The 20,390-nt window shown below is 46.9% G+C and overlaps 2 protein-coding genes across 3 annotated transcripts in view; one reads left to right on the top strand and one right to left on the bottom strand.

The window, feature by feature from the left end:
• The window catches only part of LOC115466521 (sulfotransferase family cytosolic 2B member 1-like), a 1,032,539-nt gene that overhangs the window by 178,800 nt on the left and 833,349 nt on the right, over positions 1-20,390 (bottom strand). The window lies entirely within an intron of this gene.
• The window catches only part of LOC115466512 (sulfotransferase family cytosolic 2B member 1-like), a 42,271-nt gene continuing 31,302 nt past the window's right edge, over positions 9,422-20,390 (top strand). For both annotated transcript variants that reach the window (XM_030197792.1, XM_030197793.1), the window contains exon 1: positions 9,422-9,482. In XM_030197792.1, the coding sequence (XP_030053652.1) occupies positions 9,454-9,482 (29 nt within the window). In that variant the 5' untranslated portion in view covers positions 9,422-9,453. The remainder of the gene's footprint in view (positions 9,483-20,390) is intronic.

A 20,390-nucleotide genomic window follows, 5' to 3' on the forward strand; every position in this document is an offset into this window, starting at 1 on the left:
AATCCTGCATTAATCCCAGCACCCAACTGACTGGAGAACATTCGCCGGATATGTATTCTGTATTTTGTATTGTAATTCTAGCTAGAAAATTGTAAACCAGCCCCTCAAAGAAAATTGAGGAAGGAGAGCCTGATCAACTCTCAGCGAAGGCCCTAGTACCTTCTAGTCGCGGGGACTAGAAGCGAAAACGCTTGAGCTTATCTGTATTTGAGAAATCTGAAATTGTTGGGTGGGATTTTCTGTATGGAATGTGTGATGCGTGAATGATTATTGAGTGCGGACTTCTTATAGCTGCATTTCCAATTAACGCGAGTTCAATTGGTCAGCAACGGAAGGAAGCGATTGCTGTCTGTCTACCTAGTGTCTCGAGAGTGCAGACCCCTTACTGCACTTTCAAAAAAATTCCCTCCCTTTTTGTGTGTTGTAACTGTAAGCATTATGGGTGGGACATCATCTAGACAAATTGCTACCCCCCTAGATTGTATGCTTAAGAACTTTAAAAAAGGATTTTTAATTAATGACTATGGACAGACTTTAAGCTCAAGTACTTTAAGAACCTTGTGTGAAGTTGAGTGGCCATCTATGGGAGTGGGGTGGCCCCCTAGTGGCAGCTTAGATATTGAAGTAATCCGGAAGGTCTACAGCATAGTTGTAGGAGAACCAGAATATTCTGAACAACTCCCTTATATAGATTCTTGGGACAGCCTTGTGACTGACCCTCCCTCTTGGTTGAAAACTTATATGGGATCCCCAGTAAAATTCATGTTAGGCCGTGTTCAAAGAAAGATTAGAAAATCTAAACTAGAAGAGGGAAAGAGCCCTAGGAAGCCTACCACCCAATCGGTGGCTTCCGCCCCTACCCTGTCCGAGAAACCCATACTCTCTGATGACCCCTCAGACCTTGAGCCACCACCTTATGGCCCATTGTTGGGGTTCCGTGCCACCCCCAGAGATCCACGCCGCCCAGCCCAAGCTTCTCCAGCACAGGCTTCTCCGGATAGTTCTTCCCCTCCTGTGCCAAACCTGCCACACCCTAGGTTGGACTTTTCACCCGGCCTCTACCCTTCTGTGCCACATCCTCTCCTGTTAACCTCTGAAGACCCGTTTTGGGTTCCACTCCCTGACTCCTCAACTCCCGACAGCCCAGCCTCTCCTTCTAATACCCCTACCCACTCATTAGGGGCCCGGCATCCCTTTCAATGGACTGAATCACCTGTGACCACCTCTCAGTCTATGAGTACCCCTCCCCATCCCTCAGGGGTTCAACACACCTCCATTGAATGGGTTAGACCTGCTGCAATCACCTTTGAGCATGATAGGAGGGTAGCTCCTAGCTCTACCTCAGGTTCCATTCCCACCTCCTCGAGAGTTCTGCCACTCCGACAGGTAACCATCACTCGACCGGATCCTAATAATGAGGGTCAGGTTATACAGGCACAGGCCTATCAGTATGTACCCTTCACAACCACCGATCTCCTGAATTGGAAGACGCATTACCCCTCTTATACTGAAAAGCCTCAGGCAGTGGTGGACCTAGTGACTAGCATTATGGCCACCCATAACCCAACCTGGACTGATTGTCAACAACTTCTCCTGACCCTCTTCACAACTGAGGAGAGGCGGAAGATTTTGCAAAATGCTGAGGCCATCACGCGAGAGCGTGTCCCCGGGGGGACACAGGATCCAGAGGGATGGGTTAGAGCTCGGTTTCCTCGCGCAGCTCCAGCTTGGGATCCAAATGATGGGCAGCACTATGAACTGTTGTCTGGCTATTGCCGGGACTTACTGGAAGGTATGAGGAAAGGCATAAAGAGGCCCATTAATCTGGCAAAGGTCTCTGAAATTCTCCAAGGGGCAACTGAATCCCCTGGGGCCTTTCTAGAGCGACTAATTGAAGCCTACAGAACATACACCCCATTTGACCCTGAAGCCCAAGAAAACCAGAGAATGGTGAATAGCGCATTGGTGGCCCAGAGTATGCCAGATATCCGGAAGAAGTTGCAGCGTCAGGAGGGATTCGCAGGGATGAATACCACCCAGCTAATTGAGATCGCAACCAAGGTTTTCATTAATAGAGATCAGGAGGTGCGCCGAGAGGCTGACCGGAAGATGCAGAAGAAGGCCGACCTTTTAGCGGCAGCCATTACTAATTCCACCCTTAACCGAGGTCGACCTCTAGCTAATGGGAAGCCAAAGTGGGATCCCGGACCACCAGCCAGGCCCCGAGATTCCTTCAATCAATCCCGGCCAAGGGGGGAGAATCCCAGACCAAGATTGGAGAGGGATCAGTGTGCCTATTGTAAGGAGAGAGGGCACTGGAAAGATGAATGCCCTCAGAGGCGCCAGGGACTGAGAAGGGGACCAGGAGATCGAGGAAGCCGAGGCCGAGTTCGAGAGGGAAGATATGAGCCTCCTGAATCTGACATCATCGGGATAGCCGAGATGGCAGAATGGGACGAATAGGACAGACCGGGGTTCCTACAAACTGGGCTCCCAGGAACCTATGGTCAAGCTAACTATAGGGAGCCGCTCAATTCCATTCATGATTGATACAGGAGCTGAACATTCTGTTGTGACGGAGCGATTAGCGCCTGTGTCTGGAAAAACTGTCCGAGTGGTGGGAGCCACGGGGGTGCAGAACCGGAGGCCCTTTCTGACGACCCGTAGATGCCAATTAGGCTCACACATAGTCACTCATGAATTCCTGTATATGCCAGACTGTCCAATCCCTTTGTTAGGTCGAGACCTGCTGTCCAAGCTTAGGGCCCAAATTTCCTTTGACTCTGATGGCCACACTTCAGTCTCCTTTCGGCCCCCGACATCCAGCCCTAAGGGTATATTGAGTTTCTGCTGCCCTCTTGAAGAAGAATGGCGGCTGCATCAGTCGCAGGGCCAAGTTGACCTACCCCTGGCAGACAGCTTTCAGGTCAGTGGGGTATGGGCAGAAGATAATCCCCCAGGGTTGGCCCGAAATATTCCTCCTGTACATGTAGATTTACTTCCAAGTGCCCGGCCAATCCATCTTCGCCAATACCCAATTCCCGAAAGGCTCTGGAAGGGATTCAAGCACACCTGAATCGTCTGTTATCCCATGGAATTATTCGTCCTTGCCAGTCTCCATGGAATACGCCACTATTGCCAGTTCAGAAGCCAAGGACTGAGGATTACCGGCCAGTCCAAGACTTACGAGTGGTCAACAAATCTACTATTTCATTACACCCTGTAGTGCCTAATCCATATGTCCTGCTAGGATTGATACCTTCTGGAGCTACCCATTTCACGACACTAGACCTAAAAGATGCCTTCTTTTGTATTCGGGTGGCCCCAGCCAGTCAATTGCTTTTTGCCTTTCAATGGGAAAACCCAGTAACAGGAAGGAAGCTTCAGTATACATGGACCCGCCTGCCACAGGGGTTCAAGAATTCCCCCACTATTTTTGGGACAGCCCTAGGGCAAGACCTTAAGACTTTTAAATCTGAGCCTTCCAGGCGAGTTTTACTCCAGTATGTAGATGACCTCCTGATTGCAGCAGTGACCCAGGAAGAGTGTTTTGAGGCTACCAGAGAATTGCTGGAGCTACTCTTGGATGCAGGCTATAAGGTCTCACGCTCAAAGGCCCAACTTTGTCAGTCAGAAGTGAAGTATCTGGGCTTTTGCATTTCCCAGGGAAGTCGGAGACTGGATGCTAGTAGGAAGCAAGCGGTAGCTGCAATTCCCCAACCCAAGTCCAGAAGGGAAGTTAGGGAATTTCTGGGAGCAGCTGGATTCTGCAGAATTTGGATTCCAAATTTTGCATTGATGGCGAAACCCCTTTACCAGGCCACAAAGGGGGGTGAAAAGGAACCATTTGAATGGGGACCTACTGCTCAACAATCCTTCATTGCCATAAAGAAAGCCCTACTCCAAGCCCCTGCGTTAGGCCTTCCTGATGTGGAGAAACCTTTCTCATTGTATGTCCACGAGCGACAGGGGGGTTGCTCTGGGTGTGCTGACCCAGATGATGGGATCCTGGCAGAGGCCTGTTGCATACCTGTCTAAACAGCTGGATGGAGTGGCTAAAGGATGGCCAGCCTGCATGAGGGCCATTGCAGCAACAGCCTTACTGGTCCAGGAAGCTGATAAGTTGACTTTGGGGCAAGAACTGGTTGTTAAAGTCCCCCACGCAGTTCTCACCCTCATGGAGTATAAGGGCAACCACTGGTTTACAAATAACCGTATGGTTAAGTACCAAGCTAGTTTGTGTGAGAATCCACGGATACACCTGGAAACAGTGACTACATTTAATCCTGCCACTCTTTTGCCAGCATCTGAGGGACCACCAGATCATGACTGTATCCAAACCATGGATGAAGTGTATTCCAGTCGACCAGATCTTAAAGATGTTCCTTGGAGGGACCCAGATGTAATTTATTTTACAGATGGAAGCAGTTATGTGGAGAACTCCAAGCGATTGGCAGGCTATGCTGTGGTGACAGAGGACAAGGTGATAGAAGCAAGAGCCCTGCCCCAAGGAACTTCAGCCCAGAAAGCAGAACTTGTGGCCCTCATACGAGCTCTGGAGTTAGCAGCAGGACTGGTAACCAACATTTATACTGATTCCAAGTATGCTTTTACAATTCTACATGCTCATGGAGCTTTGTATAAGGAAAAGGGACTCATAAATGCTGCAGGCCAACCTGTTAAGTATGGACCTGAAATACTTCAGCTGCTAGAGGCTGTGTGGGCCCCTAAGAAGGTAGCTGTCATTCACTGCAGGGGACACCAAAGAATAGATACTCCAGTGGCCCGAGGGAACCGCCATGCTGATCGGGTGGCCAAGGAAGCTGCTCGAGGACCCCCAGCAAGTACTGTGACCCCCCTGTTCCAAATCCGATTGCAAGAATGGACGCCTATGTATACCCAAATGGAAGAGAAATGGGCTCAAGAAGAAGGTGCAGTAAGGAGACCTGATGGCTGGTTACATCTCCCTGATACCAGAGTTCTGGTGCCACGCCACCTAGCTTGGCCTGTAGTGTCTCAAGCTCATGACCTATCACACTTAGGGAAACAGCACTAGCCCGCCTACTCAATCGAGTAGTGGTGCTGGAAGGATTGGATAGTCTGGTTGCCACTGCCTCTGCCCGATGTACTCTCTGTGCCCAGAATAATGCTCGTCAGGGACCCCGTATTCCACCAGGAGTTCAGTCTAGAGGACTAACACCCTTTGAGTCCCTAGTTATAGACTTCACAGAAATGCCCAGGAGCGGTAGGCTCCGATATCTCTTAGTTATGGTCTGTACCTTCTCTGGGTGGGTGGAAGCATATCCTACAGTCACTGAGAAAGCCACAGAAGTAGCTCGAGCTCTCCTTAGGGATGTCATCCCCAGGTATGGACTGCCCCTTGCCATAGGTTCAGATAATGGTCCCGCCTTTGTTGAAGCTACACTTCAGGCCCTGTCCCGCGCTTTGCGCATTACCTGGAAATTGCATTGTGCCTATCGTCCCCAGAGTTCAGGGCAGGTTGAGCGGGCAAACAGAACCTTGAAAAAATAGCCTAGCAAAGATTTGTCAGGAAACCCAATTGAAATGGCCACAGGCATTGCCACTAGCCCTCTTCCGCCTCCGATGCACCCCAACTAAAGGAACAGCCCTCTCTCCCTTTGAAATTGTGTATGGGAAGCCCCCAGCCATTTTACAGGGAATTAAGGGAGACATAGGGATTTTAGGGTCTGCCCAGGTGCAGGAGCAGGTAGCCCTCTTGGGAAAGATAATTTCTGAGCTTCAGTCTTATGTGAGAGAAATAAACCCTGTCCCCTTCCAGGCTCAGGTACATTCCTTCCTGCCAGGGGATAGAGTTTGGGTGAAAGATTGGAAGCTCCAGCCTTTGGGGCCCCGATGGAAAGGACCTTTTACTGTTTTGCTTTCTACCCCTGCAGCTGTGAAGGTCGCAGGGATTACTCCATGGGTCCATTGGTCTCGAATTAAGTCTGCTGACCAGACTGAGCCCAGCACGGATCAGACGGAGCCTAGACAGTGGACAGCAGAAAGAGATCCAGCGGAGCCATTGAAGTTGCGCTTGACCCGAACCAAAGAATCTACTAGCTGAAAAGAAGGGTCAACTGTATACTGCAGGAGCGGCTGAACTTCGGCTTCACACTGAGACTCTTTCTTGCCTGATTCTGGCTTTCTTGGAATTTGAAAGCTTGATCCTTGTCAGTTGAGGGTCTATCCCAACTGGTATAAGAACTCAAAGACTGAGAACACTATATGAGAGTAATCTGTGATTAGCACAGACTGTTGAAATATTATTGCTTAATTAGTTTGCTGTATTTGTTTTAGATTAGGAAGAAAGAAAATGTTAGTAGTTTGGATGCTTTTGTTGTTTTCTACTCCTTGCCTCCTTGTTCCTAATACCCCAACTCGCTCCAACCTTTGGTTACACTCAGTCCAGGAATTAATTAGCCAGGCAAAGATTACTTCCCCTTGTATTGTGTGTTCCCGATTTTCTCCTTATACCACAGATGTCCCAGCTGTACCTGTCCCTGTGCAACTCCCAGCTCTTATACCTCCCTACTTTTCGAGTTCAGGTCCTTGGAGCCAGGATTATACTTGGTGGTCCTTTTATAATGCTACTTCCCCCTCTGACTCTTCTCTAAGGCCTGTTTTTACGTCTCCCTATCCAGCCTCTGGAGTGTTTTGTTTAACAAGAAGCATCTCAACTGTTCTTCCCATTCCCTGTAACTATACTAATGTTCTCCCAGAAAAAGGAGAATCTGTGTGGGTAGTTTCTCCAGGTACTCCTATGTGCCCTGCTACCATACCTGTAGATTATGACCCAGGTGATTATCTGGCTCCTAAGCGTACCACTGAGAAGACTATAGTGTCCAAGCTTATTTTCTACTTTCATAAGTCCCCGGGGTATGAAGAGTTACTAACAAATGAGCAGCCTGTCACAATTGGGGATTGGCGCCTATGGTGTGCAAAGTCTCCATTTCGTCTTCGTTCCCCCTGGGATAGGGGCTCGCATTATGGGCACCCTAAGTACCCTGTCCAGCCTGAGCCAACATTTATTGGGAACTTTCCTCACCCTCTTCTTGGTCATTACTGGCTCTGTGATAATGTCCTCCACATGGTTCTTCCCTCCACATATGATTTTTGTGTATTGGTAACCTTGAATTATTTTCCTAAAGTTATTCCTCTCAAGCCACTATCCCCGCACCGCTCTAAGCGAGAGGCTTTGTCCTTACCCTCCTCCGTTGCCACAGAGGATGAGGCGATTGAATTAGCCCTCCAGTATATCAACTCTACTTATCCTCTGACTAAAAAGAGACTTGTAGCCCTTTCTGCCACGGCCTGGATTCCAATTGGAGGCCCGGTAGCGGGTATTACTGAACTAGGTATGGCTACCCGGAGACTTCAGTCCCTACTCCATGTTTTAGTTCATGAGCTGAACGTGGTAGTCAATGCATTGCAGGATCAAATTAATGAATTAAGTATAGTTTCTCGGTATAATCGTATGGGCCTTGACTATCTCTTTGCAGCTCAGGGTGGCCTCTGCACAGTGTTAAATTCTTCAGAGTGCTGTACTATTGTCATAAATAGGACGCATGTAGTTAGGCATGCCATGGATAAAGTCCTACAGTTGGCCAGCCTTAATGTGGAGGATTACCGAGGAGGATTAGACCTTACCTCCTGGTGGTGGTCATTGACCTCCTGGATACGTCCCTTGTTTATTTCCCTAATAGTCTTAGTTTTAGCAGGGTTGTTGTTTTGTTTCCTGGCCTCATGTGCTTCGGCAGTATGCCGTCGGACCTTAACAAGTAGGGTAATGGTGATTCACAAGTCTATTCCCAGTTAGGATCACTATAATCTCCAGAGTTTGAGTTATGAGACTTATCTCTGCATAAGCTGATTTTAGTCTCAAAGGGGGGAATGAGGCAATGGGCAAAGAAAGTGTTAACTCTGATACATAAGAAATGATATTAAAAGCTTGAAGTTTGAATTCTAGCTTTTTACTCTGCAAGTAGTGAAGGAATGCAGGCTGGAATTAATTACTAGAACTCTAGCTGTCGAGCAAAAGGGTTAAAAAGGTCAGAGACAGGAATTTCTTTCACCCTGGTGAATGATGAAAGCTGGCTCAACATCTGTACATTATTAGGCATACTGAATAGTTTTGTAAGCAGGCAGTTTGTTTAGGATTAAATAGAAAAATGCTTAGATAGAAAATACTATTTAGAGAGAGAGGCAATAGATTAGAATTTAGAAGTTCTTGCTTATAAGGAATACTGATTCTGTGTATTTTAGAATATGTTTTATTCTCTGTAATTTCTATGTAGGATGTTTGTTCAACTCTGTGTTACTTTTAAAATGATCCTTTGTCTGCTGTTTAAGACTGCAGTTGAGGAGATCAGCATATGGTTTGACTTAGCCATAGTTCTGGCTGGTTCAATGTATAAGCTGATAGGTGAAGAGGTCAGGACTAGTCAGCTCTCTTCTCCTTGATTAATTATAGGTAAAATGTAGAAATGGTCTTGAAAGTGATAACCTGATATGTATGCTATTAAGTAAGATTGGCTTTTGACCCCTTTAATGAATGCCAGAGTTTAGTTAGTAGTTAGTACTAGGAATATGAGAAATCAATCATAATAACATGTAAGAGACTGGAGCCCAAATGTCTGGTGTAAGGGGCCCCAGGTCACAGGTCAGTTTAGGATGTCTGAAACCTATGTAACTGATATTTTTAAGGTAATGATTGGTTGAGGCAAGGTAATCAATCTATTCCTTAACCAATTGGAGAGTAAGGGGGCTGGGCTAGGCTAGGCTAGATAGAACTGTATTTAAGTGGGAGAAGAAGCAGTTTACCAGTGTTGCCAGGTGGGCGGTTTTACCGCCCAATTGGGCGGTTTTCCGCGACCCGCCGCGGGAAATTTTTGCCCGCGGCGGGTTGCGGTTTTTTGGGCGGTTTTTTGGCCGGCTTTTCGGCCGCGGTGGGCGGGGTTAGTGACGTGGGAGGCGGGGTTAGTGACGTGGAGGCGGGGTTAGTGACGTTGAGAGGCGGGGTTAGTGACATGGGAGGCGGGGTTAGTGACGTTGGGAGGCGGGGTTAGTGACATGGGAGGCGGGGTTAGTGACAGGGGAGGCGGGGCCGATGACGGCGGGGGCGGGGGTGTCAGGGGCGGGGTTTGAGTTTGGGCGGGTTTTGGGCTCCTTTAGGCTGGAAAAAAATTTTCCACCTGGCAACCCTGCAGTTTACGTCAGAAGGAGCTCAGAAGGAACAGACAGAAGAAGGAGAAGACAGCATAAGAAGAGAACTGAGACAGAGAGCTGAGAGAGAGAGAAGAGAGCTAGAACTGATGTCCTGCTTTGTTTGCTGGCAAATAAAGAAGATTACTCTCTCATTCTGGTGTGTGTTGTCTGACTCCTGAAGTATCACAAATTCCTATCTCAATTCCTGCAACAGCCTGTCCCCAGAGAATGCAGACAGATGCTGGAGAGGATGGCAGGTAGGGATCTCTTGACTTAGCCCACACTGTACTTGCATTTAGATTTAACGATTTTGCCTTTTCCAAACCCAAGCTCAAGGCAAATTACAAATTCAGGCACACAAATTATTTCCCTAGGCAAGGAAGGTAAACCCAGTTAGTATTCCTCAGAGCAAATTTATTTCCATTAGTTCTATTACAAAAAAGCCAACCTGATACTTAGGGGGCCCTATTCGTAAAGTGCATTAAGCGGTTAACATGTGAACGTAGTGCAAGCTGGGTGTGAAGGGCACATTAGCAACGTCTACACGTAGTGATTGTTAGGACATATTGGCTAGTGGGTTATATATAATATTGTAAAGTACTGCACTTCTGTAAGAGAGCCCTGGATTGGAGAAAGTTGAATCCAGATTCTGGCCCAAACAAAAAACAGGGCGAGCCTGTCTTTAAGCAGTTAGTGCAAGCTATGTCAAGAGGTAGGAGCTGAGTGTGGAGGCCACATGAACAAAATGTAAAGATGGTTGACAGTGATTGCATAGGACCTACTTGGTTGTACAAGCTGCACATTCTAAAGCGCTGCACGTCTGTAAAAGAACCTCTGAACTCAGAACTGCACCGAGTGTGAGTGACTGACTGAATCTGTCTTTATTTATTTAAGGTCATTTATACCCCGCCTTTTATGTTTCCCTCCCACCCTCTGAAGGACATTCAGTCCCAGTTCTGCTGCCAACCCCTTCTCTCTCTCCCGACCCCCAACATGAACTCCTGTCAGAAGTAGAACCACGGTAACCACCACCAAAAACCCGTTCCGGTAGCCGCGCGCATGTACACGGGCACTTCCGGTTTGGTGTGTGTGTGTGTGTGTGTGTGTGTGTGTGTGTGGGGGGGGGGGGGGGGGGGGGGTTGAGGGGAAACACGTCCAGGGTTGGTTCACATTCTAACCTCATTGGTTCCCGCCCTGCCTCGGCGCGTGGCCTTCTGTTTCACAGGCGCGCGCGTTGACGGGCGCACCTGTGGACGTGGCGAGCGAGCGCGTCCGCGTGGCTCGGTCGGCTCGTGACGTCGTTGTTTCTTAATTGTTTAGTGTTCACGTTGTGCCTGTTTTAATGTCTGTCGAGATTAGCACAACTTGTCATAAAAAGTGCCACAAATAATGAAAAAAACAAGCAGGAAAAGGTTCCCCCTGTTTTCTCATATGAGGACAGACAATTACTGACACGTTTGAGCACCAGTTGTTGACCACACTTTTGAGAAACACTTTTGCATTGCCTAATAGGCGTAAATTGTATTTAGAAATGGACTGGGGTATTGCCAGAGATCTCCACATAATACTACTATAAGGGGTTAAATTATTGTTATTTTTTGGTTTAATGCAAATAAAGGACCATGAAAGCACAACTGTAGAGCACATAATTCAGTACAACTTGTACAGGTGTAATCAGAGACGCCCTAAATTCATAGCTGATTTTGAGGCACTGTTACTAAACAGGTTTCTTAGCCTGTAGCGCACACTAATTCCATGAATGACACACTAATATCAGAGACGCCCTAAAGGGGATATTAGCGGTATGCACGGGGCTTTTTTAAGGGGGTACTTGGGGGTACTGAGTACTGGCACCTTTTCCATTGTCTGCTAAAATTGACCCATGGAACCCAAGTTTTAATGAAAGAGCTCAGGCTCTACACACCGATTCTGCCTTGTCATAGATTCTGTGACTGGTTGCAGGGGGCTATTGTGGGGTGGGTCCCTCAGTGATCACCCCACCCCTGAAGAGTGGTCTAGTATTTGAGTACCGGCACCTTTTTTACTAAAAAAAAACACACTGGGCTTTTGTCTCACCTAGAATGTAAACCGCACTGAACTTGGAAAGGGGATATTAGCGGTATACATTGGGCTTTTTTTGAGGGGGGTACTGAGTACCAGCACTTTTTCCATTGTCTGCTAAAATTGACCCATGGACCCCAAGTTTTAATGAAAGAACTCAGGCTCTACACACCCATTCTGCCTTGTTATAGATTCTGTGTCTGGTTGCAGGGGGCTATTGAGGGGTGGGTCCCTCAGTGATCACCCCACCTCTGAAGGGTGGCCTGGCATTTGAGTACCACACCTTTTTCACTAGAAAAAACTACACTGATCCTTTCAGACCACCATGGAACTATCCGGATACCGACGAGGCAGCAGCAGAACAAGAAATTCTCCGGAGAGCGGTGATATTCAACTCACTGTCCAGATAACTCTCCAGATAAAGTCCAGTCAGAAAAACTGTAGTCACAAAAAAGTCCTGACTTTGCATAATGTCCTAAAAGAAAAGCCCATAAAATTGTAAGCAGCTTCGGACCTATATAGGGAATAAGTGGGTTAAAAGCAGGGCTTTTTTTGAGGGGGAACTTGTACCGGCACGTTTTCCATTGTCTGCTACAATTGACCCAGGGACCCCAAGTTTTAATGAAAGAGCTCAGGCCCTATGCACCAACTCTGCCTTGTCATAGATTCTGTGATTGGTTGCAGGGGTCCTGGCTATTGTGGGGTGGGTCCCTCAGTGATCACCCCACCCCTGAAGAGTGGTCTAGTATTTGAGTACCGGCACCTTTTCCATTGTCTGCTAAAATTGACCCATGGTCCCCAAGTTTTAATGAAAGAGCTCAGGCTCTACACACCAATTCTGCCTTGTCATAGATTCTGTGACTGGTTGCAGGGGACCTGGCTATTGTGGGGTGGGTCCCTCAGTGATCACCCCACTCCTGAAGAGTGGTCTAGTATTCGAGTACTGACACCTTTTCCATTGTCTGCTAAAATTGACCCATGATCCATAAGTTGTAATGAAAGAGCTCAGGCTCTACACACCAATTCTGTCTTTTCATAGAGTCTGTGACTGGTTGAAGGGGGCCTGGCTAGATCCTTCCTCATGCCATCCACACCCTCCGGGGTGTCCACCCTATTATAGAGTTGGTATTATCTGCAGAAATAAACCTTATCAGACAGCCCTTCTGCAATATCACTCCCAAAGATTTTAAAAAGGGCCGGACCGAGGACCAATCCCTGCAACACACCACTGATAACATCCCTTTTCTCAGAGCAAGCTCCATTTACCACTACCCCCTCTGTCTCCTCCCATTTAACCAGTTTTTAACCCAGTCAGTCACGTTAGGTCCCATACTAAGGGCACTCAGTTTATTTATCAGTTGCCTCATGTCAAATGCTTTGCTAAAATCCAAGTACACCACATCTAGTGCCCCTCCCATGTCTAACTGTTTGGTCACCCAGTCAAAGAAATTAATCAAATTTGTCTGACATGACCTGCTTCTAGTGAAGCTATGCTGCCTTGGGTTTTTCAGTCCATTCGATTCGAGAAGCCTCATGATCCTTTGCTTTAGAAACGTTTCCATTAGTATACTGATGGAGGATAGGGTGAATCGCTGAAAGGGAACAAGGAGGTTAGACTGAGAACAGGAGATGGTATGGCGTTTCAGATGCTGATGGAGGATCGGGTGTGTTGCTGAGAGGGAACAAGGAGGTTAGATTAAGAACAGGAGACGGCATGGCGTTTCAGACGCTGATGGAGGATCAGGTGTGTCGCTGACAGGGAACGAGGAGGTTAGATCAGAGGCATAGCCAGACTCAGTATTTTGGATGGGCCCAGAGGTAAATTGGATGGGCCCTTCCATGCGCACGTGCCCCCCCCCCCCCACACCCCACAAATATCTTCCCGGAGATATAAGAACATAAGAGGGTTTTTTTCACCTACCCCAAATTTTCACCCTCTCTGCGGCATCCCGGAATCTGCACTCTTGTCCCTGAACTCCGTCCCTCCCCGATGTCAGTACAGGTGTCCTCGGTGCCTCCACGATTCATTCTCGCTGCTTGCGTCTCTCCCGCAGGCTTCAATCTGCCGTGTCCCGCCCTCGCTGACATCATTGCCCGTTTCCTGTCTGACAGAACACAGCAGATGGAAGCCTGCAGGAGAGGCGCAAACTGCAAGAATGAATCGTTGCATGTGCCAAAGAAACCTGTACCGACACCGGGGAGGGAAGGGGTGCAGAGACCGGAGCGCAGATGCTGGGATGCCATGGAGGAGAGGAGGGAAGAGAGCAATGTGGCACTGCAGCTGGGTGGGCCTGAGCCAAGAATGGGTGGGCCTGTGCCCACCCAGGCCCACCTGTAGCTACGCCACTGGGTTAGATTGAGAACAGGAGACGGCATGGCGTTTCAGACGCTGATGGAGGATCGCTGACAGGGAATGAGGTTAGATTGAGAACAGGAGACGGCAGGCCTCTCAGCCGTCGTCCCCGTTTTGTTTGTGCAGCATACGGATGTACAGAGAGGAAGTATAATAACAGAAAAACTTCTCTTAGGTTATGTTCTTCAGGGGCTGATTATAGGGATACCAAAATTTAACTCTAAAGTTATACAGACTTATGTATTTATGTTTCAACTTTTTTTTATTATTGATGGTATAGCCACATAACTCGTCAACATGTTCCAAATAGAACAAAGTACCAGTTGACAATATCTGAGTAAGAACTGCATAATAATCACATCCTCAGCCTTTTAACATTGTACTTTCTAAACTATCATTTCCCCGAAACCCACCCTCTCCCAAGATTATAATCAACAAATCTATATATCAAAATAGCGGTACATAAAGCATATGCTATCATCTTGCAAAGCAATCTTATAAACAAGGGACACATCGATCGCAGGTCATTTTCACTCTCCTTGTCCTACCGTCTATAGCTGTCCAGCTAAGAGCCCAGACCGGAGGCTTTGTTCCTTATAGCCCCCGTCTTCCTGCTAGGCCATTTTTATAAACCACTTTTTGTGGACATTTCAACATGTTAAACCATAACAACATATTTTGCTAAACCAAGTTCCCAAGCTAATCATATTGCCTAAATCCCTCCCTCCCTTCTTCCCCTGCCCACCCCCCATTCCCTCTCTCAACCCCCCCCCCCTTCCATTCCCTAGTGCGGGTGCTGACTTTCAGTTGTTAGTCTTAGGTTATTAAGAATAAGACTGCGCCCTCAAGGACTCAACACTTGGAGGTATGGGTTCCAAATCACCATATAAGATTTGCCTCTCTTCAGCGACCTTCTAGCATCTTTTGCTTCCCAAACTGCTCGCTGGTGAACCTGGTTTCTCCAGTGCCAATAGGCTGGCTGTTCCTCTTTTGTCCAGTATTGCATAATGACTTTTTTCCCCACAACTGCTAAATTCCGGCACAATAGTGCCGCTGATCTGTTCATATTCCTAAAAGCCTGATGGTTATCCAACAATAACTGCTCCACCATCCCACTTATGTCTCGCACCAATAACTTATGCATAAATCTTTGGATCTGCTTCCAAAACGATTTAATGACAGGGCATCCCCAAAGGGTGTGAGCTGCTAACTTGCATTTCTGGCATCTATTGACCCCATATACTCCCACATGTGCCAATTGTGTCCCTGCCATATATGTCCGTAGCACCACCCGAAACCCACACTCCCTTAATCTGACATCCGCAGTCCCCCCTGGTATGCCCCGAATGGTGGCAGCAACATCCCAGGGACCCAGGCTCACCCCCAAGTCTGCCTCCCGTTTGCTTTTCAACCAGGTAAAATCCCTTACTGGTTCCCCCTTCATCAGGGCCTTACGTAAATTTGATACTGAAACCCCCACATCAGAGACCCCCTTAAAAAAATCTTGAATTCTTGCCCCTACAGGAATCTCCAGAGCTTGTGGGTCCAGAGCCATCACGTAATGCTTAATTTGTGTGCAATCAAATTTATTACCCCACGTTGCCCCTACCTGCTCTTGAAGTTGCTTAAAACTTATCATTTGTCTATCCTTGAGCAATAAGTCCTCCAATCTACTTATTCCTTTCTGTTCCCATAGTCTGAAGGATGGGTTATCCCTCCCCAGCTCAAAGGTTCCATTACCTCTAATGGACAACTGATCCGAGGCTTCCGCCCTACCCCCTAATTTGGTCACCAGTATTTTCCAGGCCTCTTGCATCGGTGGCAGCATAAATCACTCCCTGAGACCCTCTGGTGTTCGTGTCTTCCCTAGATGTAACAAAGTGTAATAATCATATGGGGCATATAAAGCTTTTTCTAGTTCTACTGGGGTGTATATTTGTGTTGATTCATACCAGTCCCCCAAATGCCTCAGTAGGCAAGCCCAATTATACTGTTTTAAGTCTGATAATCCCCCACCCCCACCCCGCTTCCATGGACCAATCAACCTATCTATTCTAATTTTCGGTTTCTTACCTGCCCAACAAAACCTACCAAATAGTCTGTATAGGTTCCTCAAATCTTTCTGTAAAAGCCTCATTGGCAGACTCTGGAGGGCATACAACCACCTTAGAAACACAACCATCTGTATCAACCCCACTCTTCCTAGCAAGGAAACCGGTAAGTCTCTCCAATTATGCAATTGCTTCTCAGTAGCCTCCATCAATGTCCTTACATTTAACCCATACAGTTTGCTGGTTTCCATTGTTAGACGGATCCCCAGGTATTTAAAAGAACCCACCGCCCATCGCAACGGGAACTCTGAGTCCCAGTGGCTCTGTATCTGCAGTGTGGATGGCAAGGCTTCTGATTTATCTAGATTCAACTTGAGTCCCGCATAATCTCCATATTCCTTAATGGCTTCCAACAGTGCCAGCAGCGACGACTTCGGGTTGCAAATATGCAAATCATCCGCAAATGCCGCCACTTTAAAGCAATTATCCCCTAGCTGAACTCCACGTATCTCTGGGTTTTCCATTATATCTCTTATCAGAGGGTCTAGTGTTAACACAAAGAGTAGTGGGGAAAGCGGGCACCTCTGCCTTGTGCCTCTAAGCACTTTAACTGTCTGTGACTCCTGTCCGTTAACCATTATCTTCGCCTGCGGGTTCTTATACAAAGCCTTAAGCACTGAGACAAATCCTCCCTCAAAACCATAGGCCTTCAAGAATGCAAACATAAATCCCCAGTGCACACGATCGAAGGCTTTCTCAGCATCAAAGCTAACCAACAGCGACTGAAAGCCCTTGCGCTCTCTATATTCCAATGATGACAAAATAGTACGCATGTTCCTAGCTACTGTACGTCCTTTCACGAAACCAACCTGTGCCTCATGGATAAGCTTAGGGAGTACTTGTGCCATTCGATTCGCCATAATTTTTGCTAGGAGTTTTGCCTCATAATTCAAGAGCGAAATTGGTCTGTATGACTCTGCTTTAGTAAGATCTCTACCTGGTTTAGGTATAACCACTATCTGTGCCACACCAGAGAAGGGGGTATCCGCTCTACTTCCATACATGTATTGAAAAAATTTGTTAATGCTGGAACAATCTCTACCCCCATCAACTTATAAAATTCTGCCCTAAAACCGTCCATTCCAGGCGCCTTCATTAATGGGCTTTGGTTTATCGACATCTCCACCTCCCCTTCCGTAATTAATGCATTTAACCTATCCCCCTCCTTCCCAGTCTCTGTGGGAAGTCTGATATTATGCAAGTACCACTCCCCCTCCAGACCCTCTTCTTCAAAACTCCCATATAATTTACTATAATATTTGTGGAAGACTGCACAAATATCTTGATCTATGTGCACCATGTGTCCTTTACTATTCCGTATAGAAGTGATTTTATGCCGTCCTTTACGCTGATCTATCAGTTTTGCCAGGAGTCTACCTTCTTTATTACCATGCTTATATAACTGATATCTATAGTATGTTTGTGATTTAGCTGCTCTTTGATGAATCAATTCATTTAACGCAACTTGGATTTCTAACAGCTTTTGCCCATCTACCCTATCATGAAACTTCCCATATCTTTGTCTGGTCTTCCTTAACAACAATCCCAGACGTATGATTTCTTTGTCGCGGGCTCTCCTCTTATGGCAGGTATAGCTGATAATTTCCCCCCGCAACACTACCTTAGCTGCTTCCCAGTAGAGCACCGGGTCCTACACATGTTCTAGATTTGTGGCTTTGTAACTTTCCCATGTCCTCATCAAACGCTCTTTATGTTAAATATTTTTATTAACAACAAAATTCAACATACAGGCATCCTCGATAGATGAACATCAAGAAAACACATATCTGTATATCAGTGAGTACAATGCCCATAGCTACCAAATACACTCAAATGTTTCCTAGCTATTACCCATCAGATTCTCCTTCCTAGTTAGTTTTAGAAAGCACAGAAGTACGCAAGAGTATGCCTAAAATTTACAATACTATTATGTTTAAATCTGTTTTATTGTCAACAACATTAGATAACACGCACCTTCATTAATAAGAACATTGCTGATACAGAATGTCATCATACACATGCGGTTCGTTATACATTTTCGCATTTTCTCCCCTCTTCCCTCCCCGTCCATTTTCCCGCTTAACCTCCACTCTTATTCCATGTTCATATCTGTGTTATTTGTTCTGTAACTTGTGTTCAAATCTTAAAATTAACGAAGAGAGATCTACGCATGTGAACATAAATTCTAAATAAACACAAAGCAGGTACCGCAGCAACAGGTTTCTGCTTCCCTTCTAACACTCGTCAGTTTATTCCCTCCCCTTGCCCCCCCTTCCCACCCCCCTCCCCCTATCCCTTTCCCACTTCTCAAATTCAATTATCATTGGGACATGAAGGAAACAACAACCTGTAATATCATCAATCTCACTCGAGAGCTCAAAGGCCCCCAGTAGAACACTAATGCATGTCGGCATAGACCTATTAATGAAAATAGTATCGTTCCTCTTAGTATTGTCCCTCTCTTCACCCCGGCTTGGCTCACTTTTTAAAGTGGGGATCCTTATATAATTCTATTGGAAACCGCCATCTATTATTATTTTCCCTCCTTGGCCCCAGTGCCCATTCCATCCTAACCCAAGCATGATCTGAGATGACGTAGGGCCCTATTTCTGAATTCCTAATCTTCCCAAACTCCTCCCTGCTCACCAGTATATAATCTATACGTGCCTGTGTTGCGTGAGCTCTGGACCAATGGGTATAGTCTTTTTCCATAGGATGCAGCTCCCGCCACACATCTATTAAGCCTAATAATTGTTGACTGAGATTGAGCATACCTCTATTCGCATAATATGCGGAGTTCTGAGTTGGGACTGATTTATCTAGTGTCGGAACCCAAACCCCGTTAAAATCTCCGCCTACCACCAAAGGAGCATATTCTTTTGCTATTAGTAATTGAGCCAAGGACCGGTAAAATTTCCTGTCGTACTGATTGGGTGCATAGATATTGCAAAGATACACTGTCCTTCGATTTATTGTCACCTGCACCAGTATATAACGGCCCTCTGGATCCCCTTCTATGATCTTCACTGTCTCCACTATTCCCTTTTTAAACAAGATGGCTACTCCTCCCTTTTCCCCCCTCCCTGGGATGACGCTGCCAGACACTCTCCTACCCACCAGGTCTTCAATTTCGCGTGTTCCATTGTGCTTAAATGAGTCTCTTGTAGCATGGCTATCAAATCTACCTTATGTCTATGTAGTTGTTGTAATATTTTCAATCTTTTAATGGGTGAGTTAATCCCACCCACATTCCACGTCACCATGTGCACCATTTCCAATTTTCAGATTTGATCACTTTGTAAGTATGGTATCTTCTATATGTTGTGGGGGGGGGGGGGGGGGATGTCCCAGCCTCCATCCTCCACCCTTAATTTCACACCCTCGCACCTCTTTCCCATCTATATTCCCTTTTGTCAAGTTCACCAGCTTCTGAGACCCCCCCTTCTCCCCAACCCCTACCTTACCCCTTTCCCCAGCCCCCGTCTTCCAGCTCCCACCCTTGGAGCAGTCACGTCTAATGCCCCCCTGGTTACCCCAATCTTTACCTAGATTTACCAGACCCCCATATTCTTCCCCCTCTCCATCCCTCCTTGCTTCTTTCCCTTCCCCTCCCCTATATTCCAAAGTCCCAAGTCTATCTCCACCAACCCTTTATATATATTATCCCCTCCCCCCTTGAGATTGCTACCAAACATTTCACATTTACCACAGTCTTTTCCCTCTGCAAATCTTGGCATCCTCATCAGGGTCCCACAGTTTGTAGTCCACATAGGGGGGAGAGTCCGCTTATTTCTCTGAACGATTTAACAAACATCTATAGGCGTTACTTCTTTCTCCCCTCTGTCTTTTCTTGGCTGACACTTCAACCTTTTGGTTATGGCGGCCATCTTGTCTGGTCTTTCATACCTCCCCCCTTGGCTGTTCTAGACACTGCAGAAACTCCTGGGCCTCCTCCACCGCTGTATAAGTGTGGGATTCTCCGTTGTGCGTGATCCTCAGCTTCGCCGGATACATGAGGGCAAACTTTATCTTGAGCACATAGAGCTTGGTGCAGATGGGGGAAAAAGCCTTGCGCTGAGCCGCCACTCTCGCTGAGTAGTCTTGAAAACACATAATCCGCTGGTTTTCATATTGTAGCTTTTTACCCCCTCTCGTGGCTTGCACTATTGCCTGCTTGTGCATATAATTTAAGATCCTCATTATTACCACTCTCGGTTTGGTTTGTGATAATTGTTTTTGCCCCAGTCTATGTGCCTGCTCCACTCTCAGCGAGCCGCCACCCTCCGGCAGTTGCACTTCTTTTGATAGCTAGCGTTCCAGGAACCCCACTAAGTTGTTGTCAGGTATTTGCTCTGGGAGTCCCACTAATCGCAGGTTGTTCCTACGGGACCTATTTTCCAGGTCCTTCATTTTGTCTTCTAGCACTGCTAAGTTTTTCTGCATTGTGGTTTGTAAGCCCTCCACTGCTTGTACTCGATCTTCCACCTCTGCCGTGCGCACCTGAAAGGCCCCGCACTCTTTTGAGAGCTCTTCCAACTGTGCTTGCATGCAGCCTAACTTATGATCGATCGGTGACAAATGTCATTCCAGGAGCTCCTCCAGTACCACTGTCATTTCTGTGGTAATCTCCATGACCCAGG

The sequence above is a fragment of the Microcaecilia unicolor genome, chromosome 3 (genome assembly GCF_901765095.1).
Source record: "Microcaecilia unicolor chromosome 3, aMicUni1.1, whole genome shotgun sequence".
NCBI lineage: Eukaryota > Metazoa > Chordata > Amphibia > Gymnophiona > Siphonopidae > Microcaecilia > Microcaecilia unicolor.